Source organism: Oenanthe melanoleuca, chromosome 2, assembly GCF_029582105.1.
Source record: "Oenanthe melanoleuca isolate GR-GAL-2019-014 chromosome 2, OMel1.0, whole genome shotgun sequence".
Taxonomy (NCBI): domain Eukaryota; kingdom Metazoa; phylum Chordata; class Aves; order Passeriformes; family Muscicapidae; genus Oenanthe; species Oenanthe melanoleuca.
The window spans coordinates 1541746-1558137 of record NC_079335.1 but is presented as its reverse complement, the minus strand read 5'-3'; the positions used below and the strand labels follow the sequence as shown (position 1 = coordinate 1558137).

Sequence of the window (16392 nt, the reverse complement as noted above, 5' to 3'; positions counted from 1 at the left end):
AAATGCCCAAAAAAGTATGTTGGACCAAGGGTTGTGTTGGGATTTGTCCCACTGAGTCCGGGAAAAGCCGAAGACGCGCTTGGGGTTTGCGGCAAAGGGAGAAATGTCCTTAAAAACAGTCCCCAAAACCTCCAAAATCTCAATGAAACACCAGGGTGTGGGCTTGGTTTGTTAAGGGATTGTTTTTAAATTAAAAATTCAAGGGGGAGAAGCCAAAAGAGGAAAGAAAAGAATAATTTATTACCGTTGAAAATCAAGCCAGCGGCTCATCGGGACGGTGTTGGACAAGCTGGAACCAAACTGGATTCCGTGACTTTCCAGCAGCTGCAGGGATGAAGGTCTCCAGGACCCTCCAGCCGGGAAAGAAAACCAAAAACACCCAGAACCCGGCTGAAAAAAAACTAAAAACAAAAAGAGGCAGGAAAAGTGAAAAGCCGGAGTTCAATGGGGCAGAGGCGACGCTCGACACCGGACTTATCTCAGCGGGAGCTTGGGGAAGGTTTTGCATCAGCACCAGGAATCAAAGGGAAGAATAAACAACCCCCAAACAAAACCCCAAAGCTGAGGAACCCCCTCCTAAAAGTTGAGAGAAAACCCGACCCAGGCTCTAGTTGAATATAAGTTTTTATCTTGATGCAACATCATTAAAACCGTCACAAATCGAAACAACAGGTCGTTAAAAACGCTTCGCACGATCAGTCCCTAAAATGCACCAGGCTCCCAAACTCGCTTTGTCCGCGGGACCCTTTTGTTTCCCCCCCAAAATTTGTTTTTTTAGCTTTTTTTTTCTCCTTTTTTAAATAAGCAACTCGTTTAAAAAAAAAAAACCCCAAAACAAACCCGCCCCGCTCCTCCGCGCAGGATCGGTCCCGCTTTCGCTCCAACGATTGCACGAATTCTTAATCCTCTTTTTTTCCTCTTGTTTCCACAACAAATAATGTGCATTTTCTTGCCGTCTGTTTTTGTCTTTTTTCTCTCCAAACATCGAGGTTAAAATAAGATTTTCCGTTTCCCGAGGGTTAATAAATAAATCTGGTGCATAGTGAGATAGCAGCCAACCGTTTGCAGTCCATATATTACTATATTGCCTTTCAGGTCACCCTAAAATTGTTACCTCTTCCCCTCCCTCCCCTCCCCACTATTTTTAAGAGCATAGATAATTTTAAATCTCTATAAAACAGTATTATTTCACCCAATCGATTCCTGTATATAGTGCATTCGGCTTCTTCCCAACATCGTTAAATTAACTCGGATATTATTTGCATGCTATTACATACAAACTTTTAAGACTCGTGTATTTTTTTTTCTCTTTTCTAAAGGATTTTAGGGTTTTTTTGTTGGTTTTTCTTTTTTTATGTTCGTTTTCTTTTTCTCGTAAATCACCAAGCAAAATATAGGCTCAAGGAAAATAAAAGAAAAAGAAAAAAAAGAAAAAAAAAAAGGCAAAAACGAACTAATTTTCTACATATTTACAAGGGTGAATAAGTTAAACGTGGCTCAGGTTTGCCGGCCGGGAATGGGGGGTGGGCGGAGGGGCCGGGCAGGGCGCAGCGCTGCCGGGGACCCCCCCGGCCGATCCGTGGGGATCCCTCGAAGAATAAAAACCCCGGTGGAGGGGAAAACCCGCAGGAAAAGGTGGGGAGAAGCCACCTGGATGGCGCTGATGCTCCCGGGAAGGGGGGCGGGTGGCCGTACACGTCCCGCATGCAGGGCTGCCCCCCGCTCGCCCACCCCGGGACCCCCACCCCGAGTCCCGACGGGTGGGTGCGTGGTGGGAGGGAGGGAGGGAGTTCAGCTTCCCCTCCCCAAAATTTCAGAGGGGATTTCATAATATTAATTTTTTTTCTCCTTTTTTTTTAAATATAAGCGGCGGGTTTGCTCACCCCGCATGAGGAAAAAGAACCAAAAAAAGGGGACCCCACCCCATCCCACCAGCCCGGCTCACATGAAGAAGTCAGCGGCGGCTTTCGGGGCGGCGGATGGGGAGGGCTCCCTCGGGAAGCCCCGGCCGGCCAACTTCTCATATTTTTCTTTGTACAGATCCCTTTCCTTGGCCAAGCGGGTCACCTCCTGCTTGAGCTGCTCCACCTGGCTCTGCAGTTGGCATTTCTCGTTCTCCAAGATGTGCCGCTGCTGGACCCGCTTGTAGCGGCAGGATTGAGCGTAGCCCCGGTTCTTCAAGGTCCTCCTCTTCTGCTTGAGGCGGATCACCTCCTCCTTGCTGAAGCCCCGCAGCTGCCGGTTCAGCTCCCGCACGGACATACTCACCAGCTGATCGTCGGAGAAGCGGTCCTCCAGGCGTAGGTGGTGATGATGATGATGGTGATGGCCGGGATGGTGATGGGCGGCCGGCGGCAGCTCCTCACCCCCGAAGGGCTGAGGTCGGAAGGGCTCGTACCCTTGGTGGTGATGATGATGATGGTGAGGGGCACCGATCAACGCCTCCACCGCGTCCTCCGGCGTCAGGTTGAGAGCTTCGGGGTTGAGGTGATGCTGGTAACCCGACATCCAGTACAGCTCCTCCAGCTGCTGCTTGGAGCCCAGGGAAGCGGCGGCGGCAGCCGGGGGGCCGGGGGCCGGTTGCCCACCGGGGCTGGGAGCGCAGAAACTGGGCGAGGAAGGCACGGAGGAGCAGGGCGTGCTGAGCGGGGTGGACGACAGGGACCCGGCGGGCAGACGGTGGCACAGCCGCTCCGCCTCCGCCGGCTCCTTCTTCACCTCGAACTTCATCAGGTCGAAATCGTTCACGTACTCGATGGCGAGGGGACTGGTGGGCAGCTCCGCGCTCATGGCCAGCTCCGAGGCCATCTCAGTCCATGGAGGGACCGGGGAGGGAGCCCCCGGGCACCGCCGCTCACCGAGGGTCCCGCGGGCTCCGGGAGCCTCTTCCGAGCGGGCTCCGGTGCGAGCGGCTGCCCGGACCGGGCTGCGGGACCCTCCGATAGGGGTTCAGCGGGGCTCCGGGACCCTCCGGTGGGGCTTTGGGGTTCAGCGGGGCTCCGGGACCCTCGGACGGGGATTTGCCGTGCGGTTCAGCGGGGCTCCGGGACCCTCCGGCGGGGCTTTGGGGTTCAGCGGGGCTCCGGGACCCTCGGACGGGGATTTGCCGTGGGGTTCAGCAGGGATCCGGGACTCTCCGGTGGGGCTTTGGGGTTCAGCGGGGCTCCGGGACCCTCGGACGGGGATTTGCCGTGGGGTTCAGCAGGGATCCGGGACTCTCCGGTGGGGCTTTGGGGTTCAGCGGGGCTCCGAGACCCTCGGACGCGGATCTGCTGCCGGCTCCGGGACCCTCCGGCGGGGCTCCGCTGCGGGGCTCAGCCGGGAATTCCCGACGGGACTTTGCGGTGGGATTCAGCCGAGCTACGGGACCTTCGGACGGAGCTCTGCCGTGACGCTCAGCGGGGCTCCAGGACGCTCCGAACGGGATCCGCTGCAAGGCTCAGCCGGGCTCCGGGACGCTCCGATGGACTTTGCGGGGAGATTCAGCGGCGTCCGAGATGGGGCTCAGCCGGGAACCGGGACCCTCCGCCGGGGCTCCGCTGCGGGGCTCAGCCGGGCTCCGGTGCTCGCCTCCGACGGGGCTTCGCCGTGCGGTTCAGCCGCGCTGCGGGACCCCCCGCCACCTCTCCGGGTCGGGGCTGGGCTCCGCTCCGCTGCTGGGCTCCGGGACCCTGCTCCGGCCGCCACGGCTCCGCCGCCGCCTGCGCTCGGTTCCCAATGGCGAGGAGCGGGCAGCGCCCTGCCCGCCCCTTCCTGCCTCCCCTGGCACCTGCCCCGGCCCCACCTCCCCGGGCTCCGAGCCTTCTTCTCCTCCTCCTCCTCCTCCCGCCGGGACACGGCGCCCTGGGGGCGGGGGCCGCTCCCCTGCCCGCCCCTACCCGCGACCGGCGCCGCCGCCGCCGGGAGCTCAATGGAACTCGCCGGCTTTTATACGGGGAAAGCGAGGCACGGCCACTCCTGCTGAGGCGGGGATAAGCTCTTCCAGCTTATCAGCATCCCCACATCCCGATTGGATTTGCATATCCCCACGGCAGCGCCCCCGGGGCAGCTGTCAATCTCCGGAGGTGGGGGGAATGCTCCGAGTACCCCCTCGGCTCCCGCATCCTATAACGTGGGGTTTTATCTCCCACCCTCCGCCCTGAACTGAGCCTGGAGTGGGGAGAAACATCCTGGAAATCCTAATTTTCTGCTCTACAAAAATGGGAAATATCCAAAAAGGAGTTGCTGAGTCTAAATCGGGTTTGGTGCCATCTCGCTGAGGGACCACAGCACAGGAATGCAGCCCCTTCCTCACCCCAGGAACAGCCCAGGATCCTTCCCAGAGCACGTCCATCCTTGCAGAAAGTCAAATAAATATAATTTTGGGGATTTTTCGGGATTTTGGCGGCCAGTGAGCAGCCATGTGCACCTCTGTGCTCCAGTGCTGCCTCTGTTTTCGGAGGGGGCATCGCACCTAGCACAGGTGACATCCACACCTGACACATGAACGGGAGTGTCACCAGATGGAGGACCAGGATTGCCATCCCAGCACCTGGAAAAGGCGTCACTGGCACCCTGAGGCAGCTGGTCAGAGCCCTGGATGAGGCCCTGGCTGGGATGTGCTGCTCCATCTGCAACCTCACGGCTGCTGCAGCCTGCGAGGAACAGGACTGGGAAACTGAGGCACGGGGCAGTCCCTGTGGAGTGGTCCCACCAAATCCCAAGGGATGAGCAGTTTTATCCCACAGAGGCTGCAACACCCACCCACTCATCTCCTCGGGTGCAGGATTGTCTCTGTCACTTGCAGGATGCATCCTGGGTCCCACTGCATCCCACCCTGCTGCATCCCACAGGCATCCCCTGGGATGTGGGGGGTCACATTCCCCTCATCCAGCCAGTGGCTGCTTGGGGACTTGGGGACACTGCTCTCTGTGGCTGTTTACTGACCCTTTAGATGTAGGGTCAAGTTAATGCAAAAAAAGGTGGTTTCAGAGGATGAAGACATTTATCCCGCTGCAACTTCAGCAATTAAAATCTCACATTATTGCTTTTGCTGGATCCGGCCTCTGGGGAGGGTCCATCTTTCTGCTGCTAATTGAGTCAGGGCAGGGAGGGGGGATTTATTCCCCTTGGGAAGGGTCATGGATGCAGGCAAAGCCCTAAACATGACCCCCATTTCCTGGTGATATCCCATATTGGACAGATATCCCATTTTGGAGACCCCAAATTTGGGCACGACTTGAGGGATGGGGCAAAGACCCAGACAACAAAAAACGCTTTTTGTGGGGTGGTTTTAACCCTTTTTGCTTCATTGTGTCACCCTAAATCCATCATCATCCCACTTGTGTAGCAGGATACGGGGATCCTGCACTGGGAAAAGATGGGGTGCCACCTCCCTCCCCCAGAGCTGCTCCACCTCGGGGGCACCCGGCCCCACCAGCAGCTGCCACCCTGTGGGACAGGAGCCACCAAGGGATTAGGAGCGGGCCGGGCTCCAGCGGGGCGTGGCTCCCCAGAGACACCCCCGGGGGTATTTTTAGGAAATGGCCGTGGCATGTCCCCAACCCTCCCCGCCACGCCGGGCCCGTCAGCTAAGTTTACTCACAGGGGGTCAAGTGACATAACCAGGCTGGTGGCCTCGGGATGGCGTCACCTTTCACTTTTAGAGCTCGTGTGCCCCATCACCCCTCGGAGCAGGGCGGGGCGCCCACCTGGGGCTGCCTCAGTTTCCCTGCATGGCACAGTTGGGGTGTTGGTGGCTTGGGGACAGTGACAGATGGACACACTCCATGGGAGGGTGGCATCCACCACGATGCACCTCATGGAGAGAGGGTGGGACCATCTTGGTGATGCTCCACCAGCATCTGCCCCACAAGCCGGTGCTGCTGCAGGAATTTTGGGGGGGAGGTAAATCACATGGAGAGGCTGGGAGGAGGATGAGGCCGAGGAGGAGAAGGTGGAGAAGGAGGGAGGGCAGAACAGCCACCCCGATGACAGGCAGAAAACTGATCCCGGCGGGTTACATTCACCCGGCACCTGCTTCCCCGGCAGGGGACCAAGAGCGCTGCCAGCAGCACCCTCCAGCAAGGCTTTTCCGGGAAATGTTTATGGAGCACTCCAGAAACTCCACCCTGTGCCAACCTCCCCGGGAATGTCCTTGCCGGGTCCCCGAGCCCAACAGAGCTCCACAGCCAGGATGGATAAACCCCACAGGAGCCCATTGCCGAGGAACTGAGGATGCTGGAGACAGAGGGAGAACCCACTGCACTTCAGTGACACCTCTCCAGGGGCCGAGTTTATCCCTGCTTGGAAATTAATCACCCCCAAGCAGAGCTTTAACGACAGCAGGCTGGGAATTCCAGTCCTCCCCGGGAAGGGAGCGGCGGTGCCGGTGGGCGGCGGAGGCAGAGCTGCTCATTGCCTCGTTTAATTAGTGCAGCACCAGATTATCCTCGTTAGGGATCCACCACTGGCCATCCCTGAGGATTCACAGCAGCACTGTCTCCTCCAAGGTGGTTTCTTGGGAATTTAGTTGGTTTTTTTTGGTTGTGTTTTTTTTTTAGGAAACCAGCACGTGAAGAAATATCGTTTCTGGGTGAAAGTTTTAAGAATTAAAAAAACACCCAAGGATTTAGGGATCAGAGTGACTCCTCCAATGGATTTGGATGGGTATTTAGTGGGATGTTCATGCACTGTTGAAAAAAGAGGAAAACCACAGGGAGGCTCCTCCATCCCAGGGGAGGAAACTCTTTTATTTACATATCAAAACACAGGAGTTAACAAAAGACATTTTCATATCAACAAAAACCACGACATTTTTTATTAAAAATCAACTCGTTGGACACACCCTGGGGCACAAGTGACATCCCAGGGTGGGGATCTGCTGGTCCTCCAGTGCCTGGGGGATGTTGTGGATTTGGGATGGTGACAAAACCCCTCAATGGGGGTCACTTGGAGAAGGGAATCCCCCTGTGGGGACCTGTTTGGGGGATGAAGCCACTGCCCATTGGCATTTCCCACCCCATCTCTGATCACACCTGGATACTGCATCCCCAGTTCTTCCCAAATCCCTCTGATGCCTTTTCCCTGCAGAATTTTGTCTGAGGGGCTTTGGATGAGTAAATCCCACAAATCATGTCTGTGTGGGGGAACAGCACTTGCCACCCCAAAAATCCCTTGGAAATTGCACCACATTGTTCCAGTGGCATAATGCTCTCCCTTCACTCTGCTCCTGCTTGGATTTGGAGGGTCCCAAAAAACCCCAAACCCTGGAGAGTTTGCTTGGCTTTCCCAATGGAGCCCAAACCCCTTTGGGATAGGGAGAGGTAGGGGTTGGGTCATGGGAGACCCCAAAATGTGATCTCAGCACCACGCCCAACACATTTCCATGAGGGATGCTCTCAGCTCCAGGAAATCTCCTCCCAAAAACAGGGGAATGGAGCAGGATGCGCTCTTGGAATGGTGGGATCAGGGCTGTGGGGGCTTTTCACCCATTACATCCCAGCAGGGTGATGTGGGAATGTCACCTGATGGCATTAAACCACCTCAGGTCCCCCTGTCACCTTGTGGCCAGGACAGCAGGGGAGGATGGATGGGGATGGGAAACTTCCCAGCCCCACAAGCATCCAAGGAGGTGGCAGGCAGGACTTGCCTTCAACAAACCAGCTGAAAAGGTGATTTACTGGTCAACTCCAAGATTCCAAACAGGAACGAGCGGCGCGTTCCCACGCTGCCACATCACTCCGTGTCCCAAAATCCCAGAAAAGCAGGAGGAGGAGGAGGGGGGTGCCATGCCTGGACATGGCATCCTGAGGTAGGTGCCAGGTCATTCCCTGGCTCTCCAGTTCCTGAGCTGGTCGGCTGCCACAGGATTGGGATGGATTCACAGCCGGGGCTTGATCTGCAGCCGTTTCCCTGGAGGGAGGGAAGGGAATGGTGATGGTGGGAAGGATATTCCCAAAGCTTCTCCCTGCCTGGTCATGGGAGGGAGCTAAAGCACTGGGAAATGGGGAATGTGGGCGGTTCTCCACCCTGGCAGCACCCACTGGACTCACCTCTGCCACCCAGAAGGGAGTTCTTGGAATCCTGCAGGGATGTCCCTGGCAAAATCCTCCTCCTTTTGGTGTTGCCTGGGAAGGGAAGGAAAGGAAGAAAAGAGGAGAAAGTCATTGAGGTTGGCTTGGGAATCCCTTGGAGTGCAGGTGTAGGAGTGTCCAGGGTTCCTCTTCTGCTTCACATCCCCCTTGGCCATGTCAAGGATGGAGGTGGCTCATTCCCCAAATCCCTGAGCATCCTCAGTTCCCCACAAGTGGCACTCAGAGGTCGCTTCCCACCACAGAGCAGCAAATCTGCTGCAAAATTCCCAAGTTATGGGTGAAAAAGAGAATGAAAAAGGATCCAAACCTTCCCACTGCTGAACGTCAGGACCTGATTTGGTGCTGGGATGGAGCCAGAAGGAGCTGAGCACCAGTTATCTTCCCCCTAAGCATTCCTAGCATCCCTTTAGGATGCTCCAGGTGATGTCTTCTGCTTGCTGGAACATGGTGCTTCCTCCAAAGAGGGTTCTGGATGCTCATGTAGAGCCAAAACACTGTGAAGTGCCTCTGGGAGGTGACCTCCTTGTAGGACAAGTCCAGCATTGTCCCATGGACCAAGGTGGACAGAGTGAAATCCTTCTCCACTTCAGCCACAATGCTGGGAGCTCTGCAGGATCTCCTATTTTCCTTCTCCAAAGAGTTTGGAGAGTGATGGGTGAGAAGGAAAGTGGTGGCCACTTGGCCACCAAAATGAAAGAGAATGGAAAAAAGTGGAGGTTTCCCAGGGGAAAAAAGGGATCCACAAAGGGAAAAGTTCCCCTTCACTTGGGATTAATGGAGGTGGAGAAGGTCATGGAGAGGATGGAGGGAATCCAGCCCAAACCCCCTCCAGATGTTCTGTTGCTCGTGTTCCCACAAAACTCTGCATGGAGGTGGGACCAAGGACACCTTTGAGCAGCCCTGAGAGCCCAAAGGAGAAAGTTTTTGGGGCAGGGGAGGCAGGATAGGTGAGGACCCAACAACTGGGAGTCCCCAAGAGTTTTCCTTCGCTTTCCAACTTGGATAAACAAACTTGCTGGGAGTCGAAGCCCGCTGGCAGTGATTCATCGCTCGGGAGTTAATTTATGGAAAATAAAGAGGGCTCATTTAGCACCTTTCCACCCTTAATATAACTCCCATACATCAGCAGGATGCACAGCAGACAGGGTGGATCTGGATATTCCTCACAGGCAACGCAGCCAAATCCAGCTTTTGGGAATGGTGACACAGAGCAAAACTTCCTTGTGTCCCCACCCTCCCAATTTTTCCTTCTGGCATCCAGCCAGGTGGTTTTTCCAGCCTGGGATCTGCCAATTCCAGCCTGGTTGCTGGAATGAGGGTCCTAAGCTTCTGGTTGTCACCTCAAGGGGTCAAAATCAGCATCTCCACATTCCTGAGCCACGGTGTGAGTCCAATAGGAATGGTGGGAATGGCTCAATTCCCTCTGGATGAGCCAGGGAAAACTTCCTTAGCCAATACCCGTGAGATAGCTCAAAGCAGGCATGATTACAGAAGTAGAAATATAGATTTTTTTTTTTTTTTTTTTTTTGAGAGAAAAAGAAAAAAGGTGATTTTTAAATCAACCATAATTAACTTCCTGACTTTGGTACAGAGCACACAGAACCAAGATACTTCCAGACCATCCATGATTGATTTCCAACAGATTCCTCAAAGAAATGAAGGTGGGAATGAGAAAATAAACCCAAAAGAGGGCTAAACTGGTTCAGTTCCTCCCCTTGGATTGAAGGAGATGGAGGAAGGATGGCACAGCCAAGGGGTGAACACAGCCAAGGGCTCCAGGAGGGAAAACCTGCACCAAACAGGGGTGTCACTCCACCCAACCCTGGCAAAGGAAAAGATATTTTTCCAGTTTTGTGCTTGGGAGATCCTGCAAATGGTGTGATCAATCTTGGGTCGCATCTCCAGCTCCTTCCCTCTCTCCCCCCGCCGCCTTTCCCAGCGCAATCCATCTTCCCAGGAACCAGGTACATAATTTCTAGTTAGTGAAAGCAACCCCCTTTTTCATTCAGATGATTGAACAGCTTCCAAAGAAGGAGAACTGAGGCTGGATGGTGAGTTTTCCATCGAAACCCGGGCGGATTTCGCTGAGCTTGTCAGGCTCATCACAGAATTAGCACTTCCAGGGCTCTTCCTCCTGATGGAAATCAACATTTATTTTGCCTAAGCCTAAGAAGGTGTCAGGCAGACGGAGAAACTTGCCACTCTTCTCTGGGAAAAAAGAGGGAAAAGAAGGAAATCTAATAGAAATATATTATCAAGTCTGAGGAGTGGACAGTGCAGTAAATCACACTTCAGGTGGCACCATTAGATTTTTCAATAAAACCTGGTTTTCCCCCAGCCGGAGCCGAGTGGCTCCAGCTGCATCCGACAGGGAAGTTAAAACCAAATTTGTTTCATCCAGATGCTGATCTGAGAGGGACTGAAAGGGATTTCAAGGTGGGGAATCCTCTTGGATGAAGGGTGAAAGGAGGTGGGTCTGGGCCTGGGTCCCAAATCCTCTCCCTGCTCATCATTCCTGACCCCTAAGGATGAAAAAATTGGGTTTCTCCACAAGGTGGGGAGGTGGAAAGAAGCTGGAGATGTCTCACATAAGGGGTGAAGATTCCAAAGCCCCAAAGCAGCAGGATGCAGGGAGAGAAAACTCCTTTGCAGTTTTCCAAACTTCAGCATCCAGCAGGAGAAAAGCTGGAATTTTTGTTGGTTTCCTTTCCTCAACAACCTGTTGAAGTTTGTTTGGTCTCCATCATTCTCCTGGTGCCACCAGAGAGTTTCATCCTGTCCTGCATCTTCCTCCTGGAATGCTCAGAGCACCCAAGGCTCAAGGTTTAATGCCATGAGGAGAAATTCCTTCCAAACACACTTCTCCTCCTCATTCCCAAAAGAAAAATATCCTTTAACCCTTTCCAGGACATCTTAGGAGAGTCCAGATGCTGAATCTGCCTTGGAAAGGTCTTTTAATTTCACTGCCAAAGTGCTCCTGGAGAAACTTGAGCTGGGTGATGCATTATTATTATTATTATTATTATTATTATTATTATTATTATTATTATTATTATTAGTATTATTAAAAACTCAAGAAGAAAAGATGGGGTGGAAGGGTGGAAAGACCAGCAGCAAGGGCTACATCCCAGAATTTTCCACAAATGGTTTTTCATGTGGAAAAAGCATATGGGGAGGGTTGGATCTCCATCCTGCACTAAATCCATGTGATGATAATTTGCACTGGAAACTCATCCTGCTGCTCTTCCACCCAAACTTTCTGCCACAGGTGGATGAGACCCTAAAAGCTGAGTCTAAATGAACCCATCCCTCAAGCAGGACAACATGGATCCATCAAACTGGGGAGGCTCAAGCTGAACATCAGGAAAAATTTCTCCATGGAAAGGGTGGTCAGGCATTTGGAAGGGGCTGCCCAGAGAGGTTTGGAGTCCCCATCCCTGGAGGTATCCAATGAATGATTTGGCTCTGGTAACAAGGTGGGGATTAGTCAGAGGTTGGATTTTGATGATCTCAGAGGTCCTTTCCAACCTTAATCCTGTGATCCTTCCATCTCCATCCCCTACATCCACCAGACACTTTTAGGCTTGGGACACTTTCAGCCTTTGGGGTGCCACAGATGACCCAGGTGTTGTTGGAGGCTGGGGCTGGATCTCCTCATGTCTTGTTGGCTCTGAGAAGCTCCAAAAGTCAGAAACTTTACTGTGATTTAACTTCCACATTGCAAAGTGTCCAATTTAGGACCTGCCAAGTTGCACTTCTTTGCAACTAAAATATTTTTCTTCCATATTAATTTTTTAATTTAAAAAAATAATTTTTTTCATGGAATCCTAAAATGGTTTGTATTGGAAGGGACCTTAAGGACCAATCCCCATGGCCAGGGACATCTTCCACTATCCCAGGTTGCTCCAAGCCCTGTCCAACCTGGCCTGGGACACTTCCTGGGATGGAGCATCCACAACTTCTCTGGAAAACCTGTGCCAGGGCCTCACCACCTTGGAGATGTTTGTGACCACACAGAGAAATCAATTCTCTGTATTTTATCCCCATTTCTTCCTCCCAAGAGGAAGAAACTGCACCAAGTCCTTCTGGGGTCAAAGCTGACAGTGATGCCAGCTCCTGTTATCCCAGGACAACTTCCTTGTGTCCAAATCCTCCACCCCCAACCATGCAGATGGTTCATGGAAAGTTCCAGGGCATCTTCTGCCACCAACTTGACTGATTACAGGCTTGGTTGCCTCACCTGGCTGCCAAAAAAGTTCTGGAGCAAAGATCTGCTGGCAGAAGAAGGACTGAAGGAGATGAAGATGCCATGGGATCCAAGGGGGACTGGCCACATCCACAAGGAAGGCAGCAGCACTGACTATATCCTAAATTAATTTGGGGTTGTCCTGTGCAGGACCACGAGTTGAACTTGAAAAAAAAATTGGGATATTCTCTAATCCTGCGATTCCCGGACCTGAGAATGGCTGGATCAACACCCACCACCGAGTGGGGCAGCACTGGGATCATCCCTCATCCAGGAGGAGAAAAGAGGAGAAAACCCAACATCCCAAACTCCTCCCTCCTGGAGCAGAAGCCGTAAAGAAACCCGAGTTCCTCGGCAGAGCCGTTAAAAAAGGCTGGAGCGAGCATCTTCCGCGAGCGTTACGACCGTGAAATACGGCGCTGAAACGACGGCCGTATGCTCCGAACCCGCAGCCCGCCGAGCTGCCCGGGCTTTATCGGCACTCAGACGTGCAGAGAGCTGTAAAATGTTTACAGAAAGGGTCGTTTGCGGCTATAAAATCCTCTTTTCTCTCCTAAACAAGGCTGAGCGGAGCCATTTACAAAGGCCGGAATGTTCGTCGGGGGAGAGGGGAACATCTGTTCTCTCCAGGAGCTCTGCAGTGATCTTCTCGAACAAATTAACTAAAATGGGTGCTTTCTAATTAAATTAGCACTCGATTGGAATGGTTTGCATTGGTGCAATTAGCGCGGCGAGGCCAGTTAGGCTCCGGCACAGGCGATTTAACTGGAAGGTGAAATATGGAAAAGCCCATTACCTGGAAAACGGGAGTCAGAGGGTAGGGAAGCCTGTTCTGCCTCAGGCTCTGTGCTCCTGGGTGGGTGACACAAGGTGAAGGATGGGATGCCACCAAAGCCACTCTTCCCATTTGGGATGCTCAGCTGGGAGCAGCTGGCTGGCCCCCTGCTGCACGGATTGGCTTTTGGAGGATGCACCAGCGCCCTCAAATTACAGAATCCCGGAATCATTTCGGTTGGAAAAGACCTCTGACATCAACCTTTATCCAATCACCACCTTGTCAACAAATCACTCTTCCAACCCCAATTTCCAGGTTCCCCTGGAGGGCTGGGAACACGACCACATCCCTCCTTTCCAGCCCCCTTTCCCTATCCCGAGCCCAGACCCCCACTGAGACCCTGCAAGCTCACACTGTTGCCCATGCTGGTCCTTAAAGGTCATCCCCAAACTCCTTCCCTGCCCCTCCTGTGTTTTTCCTCATTCCTCTTGCATTTCCCAGGATTAAAAGGGCATTTTCTCCAATTGTGACCGTTTAATCAAGGAATTCATCTCATTCCTTAATAATAATACCATCCCAATAATTCGTGTGTCAAATTCAGGCTTCACAAGCACAAACCCAACATTATCATTGGCACAGCTCCCCAGATCCCACCCCCAAATCCCACCAGAGTCTCCAGCTACTTTCTAGCTCTACACAAGGATTCATCCTGACCACCTGCCCAGCTCCAAACTCAGTCTCAGGATCACCAAATATTCTGAAGGGATACAGCAATATTGGAAGGGATCCACAAGGATCATGGACCCCAGACCAAGTGATGTGGCCACCAAGAAGCATTTGGTCCTTTAGAAGCCTCAATCCCATTGTCCTCTTGGGATGGTGGCCAGGGCTCCTCTTATCCCATTGGATTTGGGGGTCCTCAGGTGCTGCTGCGCCCCCAAATCCCTTGGCTGGGATTAAGATGAGACCTAAGGATGGACAAACCCATGGATCAACATTCCCATGACTCAGCATGTCATCACTTTGGCAGGGAAATTGTTTCATCATCAGATGATTTTACAGCCATCTGTGATTCCTGCCTGGTTTTCCTTTCCTATGGATTCTCCAGCATCTCCTGGAGCTTCCCTGGGCAAAGGAGCACAAAGGGATGAGTGCCCTGACCCCTTCCTGCCAGCTTCACCCAGCCTTCCTGCTGACATTCCCAAACAAACCAGCTCCTCCTCCTCATCTCCCACCCAAAACACCTGGAAATCATCCTCCCTTGGATGCACACAGCAGAATCAAGAGGAAAAGGATGCCCTTGCTCCCAAGTTCCTGCCAGCTGCTGAGTGTATTCCAAGGCATTTCAACAGTCTTCTAGTCCATGAATTAATTGTTCTAACTTCATCATGGAGATAAAAATCCCAGATAAGTCACTGCTTTGGCAACTCTTCCCAAGATCAAAAGGGAGTTGAAGCTGGGCCAAGGAAAAGGAAGGAGGGGAGAAGAAATCCCTGGAAAGCTGAGTGTTCCACTCTGTGCTGTGGAGAGGAGCACTCCCAGCTGGAATGGTCCCCTCACTGTGCCCACCCAGCATCCATGCTCTTCTGTGATTTCAGGAAAATGTTGCTAATCCTGGCAATTCTCTTTCCTACAGCGTTAAGGCATCTCAGCCCTCCCTGGCTTGAAGTGGCTGAGCCAGGCACAGCCTGGCAGATCCTTATGGATGATCCTGTAAATGTTTCAGCCTGGCTTTTGCAATGGAATTCATCCCTTATCCCAGTGGGAAACTGCTCCAGCTGTGTGGAAAGCAAGGATCAAAGATGGGAAGGGCTCACACTGAGCCAAATCTTGCGCCAGCAGAGCTGGCAATGGGAATTTCATTGTCACTCCCAGAAAATATTGTGATTTCTGAGCCCATTCTTGGATAGTGCTCCAGGGATGAGGCTGTAAATCCCTCTGGAGAAGGATATGAGAGGAAAAGGGAAGTGTGGAGAATAATCCAGCCAAGAACCTCCCACTCAGAGCTGGGAAGATCCAGGCAGAATCCCAGCCTTGCCATTTCCATCCATACCTGTGCTCCTGTGGTACATCCCTGGAGCACCCCAAAATCCCATCCCTTTAGGGATTTTCCCATGGAGGAGCTGAATGAGGAGAGGAGGAACCAAGGAGAACATTGGAGAAGCAGAATCTGCTTGCTCTCACATGTCAGAATTGTTAAAAAGTTCTGCTTATCCTAAACCACATTTTCCAAAAATTGTACTGACTTACAAAGTGTATAATCCCAGACTAACAGCTCTTCCTTCAAACTTCCAACCTGCAAATACTCCACCCCACTTCCCACTGGACTGTTTTTACTGGAAAGCCTCAAAGCTATTTGGGAAACAGGTGTGATGGATGGCCCAGAGGTCCTCCAGAGGCAGAGCATCCTTGCATCCCACTACACACCTTCCCTATAGGGCAGTGCTGTGATTCCACCATGGAAATGAGACTGGATTCATCACTGGATAATTTACAGGATAAGGAAGGAGTTGATAAAATAAGGGCACAAAGTCCTCACACATAATTTTGGGAACAGACACAATGGGAATCCTGATTGGAGTTTGGACTCCCAGTCTTTACTGATTTGGTGATTCACAAGGAACATGGACCTGCCAAAATCCACGGAGAACAGCAGAAAATAACTTTTTTTCTTGGAAAACCAGAGCAGCTCCAAGCAGAGGATGTGATTCCTACCTGGTTCATCCTCTGGCTCGTCCTCATCCCTCTCCTCTTTGCAGCCCAGGGAGCCAGGAGATTCTGGGGATCGGAGGGAGATGAAGGATGGCAGCTTTTGCAGGCAGCTGCTTGGCTTGGGGTCCTCCTCTTTCCAAAACTTAACCTCTTGCTCTGCACTGGAGGGTCCTGGAATTTCCCCATCATCCTGGAGCAAAACTGGATCATTCCTGCAGGAATGGGAAAATAATAAAAGTAAACCAATCCCACTTGGCAACACTGGACATGGCATCACATGCAATGGAAGAGGCTTGGAGCTCCTGAGTCTCCATCCAAGGCCATGCTGTATACTTGATTTCCCTGGAGCCAGCAGAGATTCAGCTGAAGTTTCTCCCTCTCCAGCTGGATTCCCTGTCCTTCACTTCCCTGCAAGGTTCCCAGCTCCTCAGGCTCTTGTGGAGGTGCTGGGCTCCTGTTTGTGGTCGAGCAGAGGGAAGGGGAGATGGGATGGCTTGGAGGTGTCCTGCTGGGCTTGGCTCATTCCCAGCCCTGCCACTTTCTTCCAAGCTAACTTGACACTCCAGCTCCTTTGACATGTCTCA

General features: G+C 52.7%; 2 protein-coding genes across 2 annotated transcripts in view; both read right to left on the bottom strand.

The window, feature by feature from the left end:
* Nucleotides 1-616: 616 nt before the first annotated feature.
* MAFA (MAF bZIP transcription factor A) lies at nt 617-3795 on the bottom strand. Its single transcript, XM_056484014.1, has one exon. It carries the CDS (start codon nt 2806-2808, stop codon nt 1942-1944), a length of 867 nt encoding a protein of 288 aa, XP_056339989.1. The 5' UTR covers nt 2809-3795; the 3' UTR covers nt 617-1941.
* Nucleotides 3796-6696: 2901 nt separating this feature from the next.
* The window catches only part of ZC3H3 (zinc finger CCCH-type containing 3), a 128459-nt gene continuing 118763 nt past the window's right edge, over nt 6697-16392 (bottom strand). The window contains exons 11-13 of the mRNA XM_056484512.1: nt 15812-16020; nt 8034-8108; nt 6697-7893 (exon numbers count right to left, since the gene is read on the bottom strand). Of these exons, the coding sequence (XP_056340487.1) occupies nt 7862-7893; nt 8034-8108; nt 15812-16020 (316 nt within the window). The 3' untranslated portion in view covers nt 6697-7861. The remainder of the gene's footprint in view (nt 7894-8033; nt 8109-15811; nt 16021-16392) is intronic.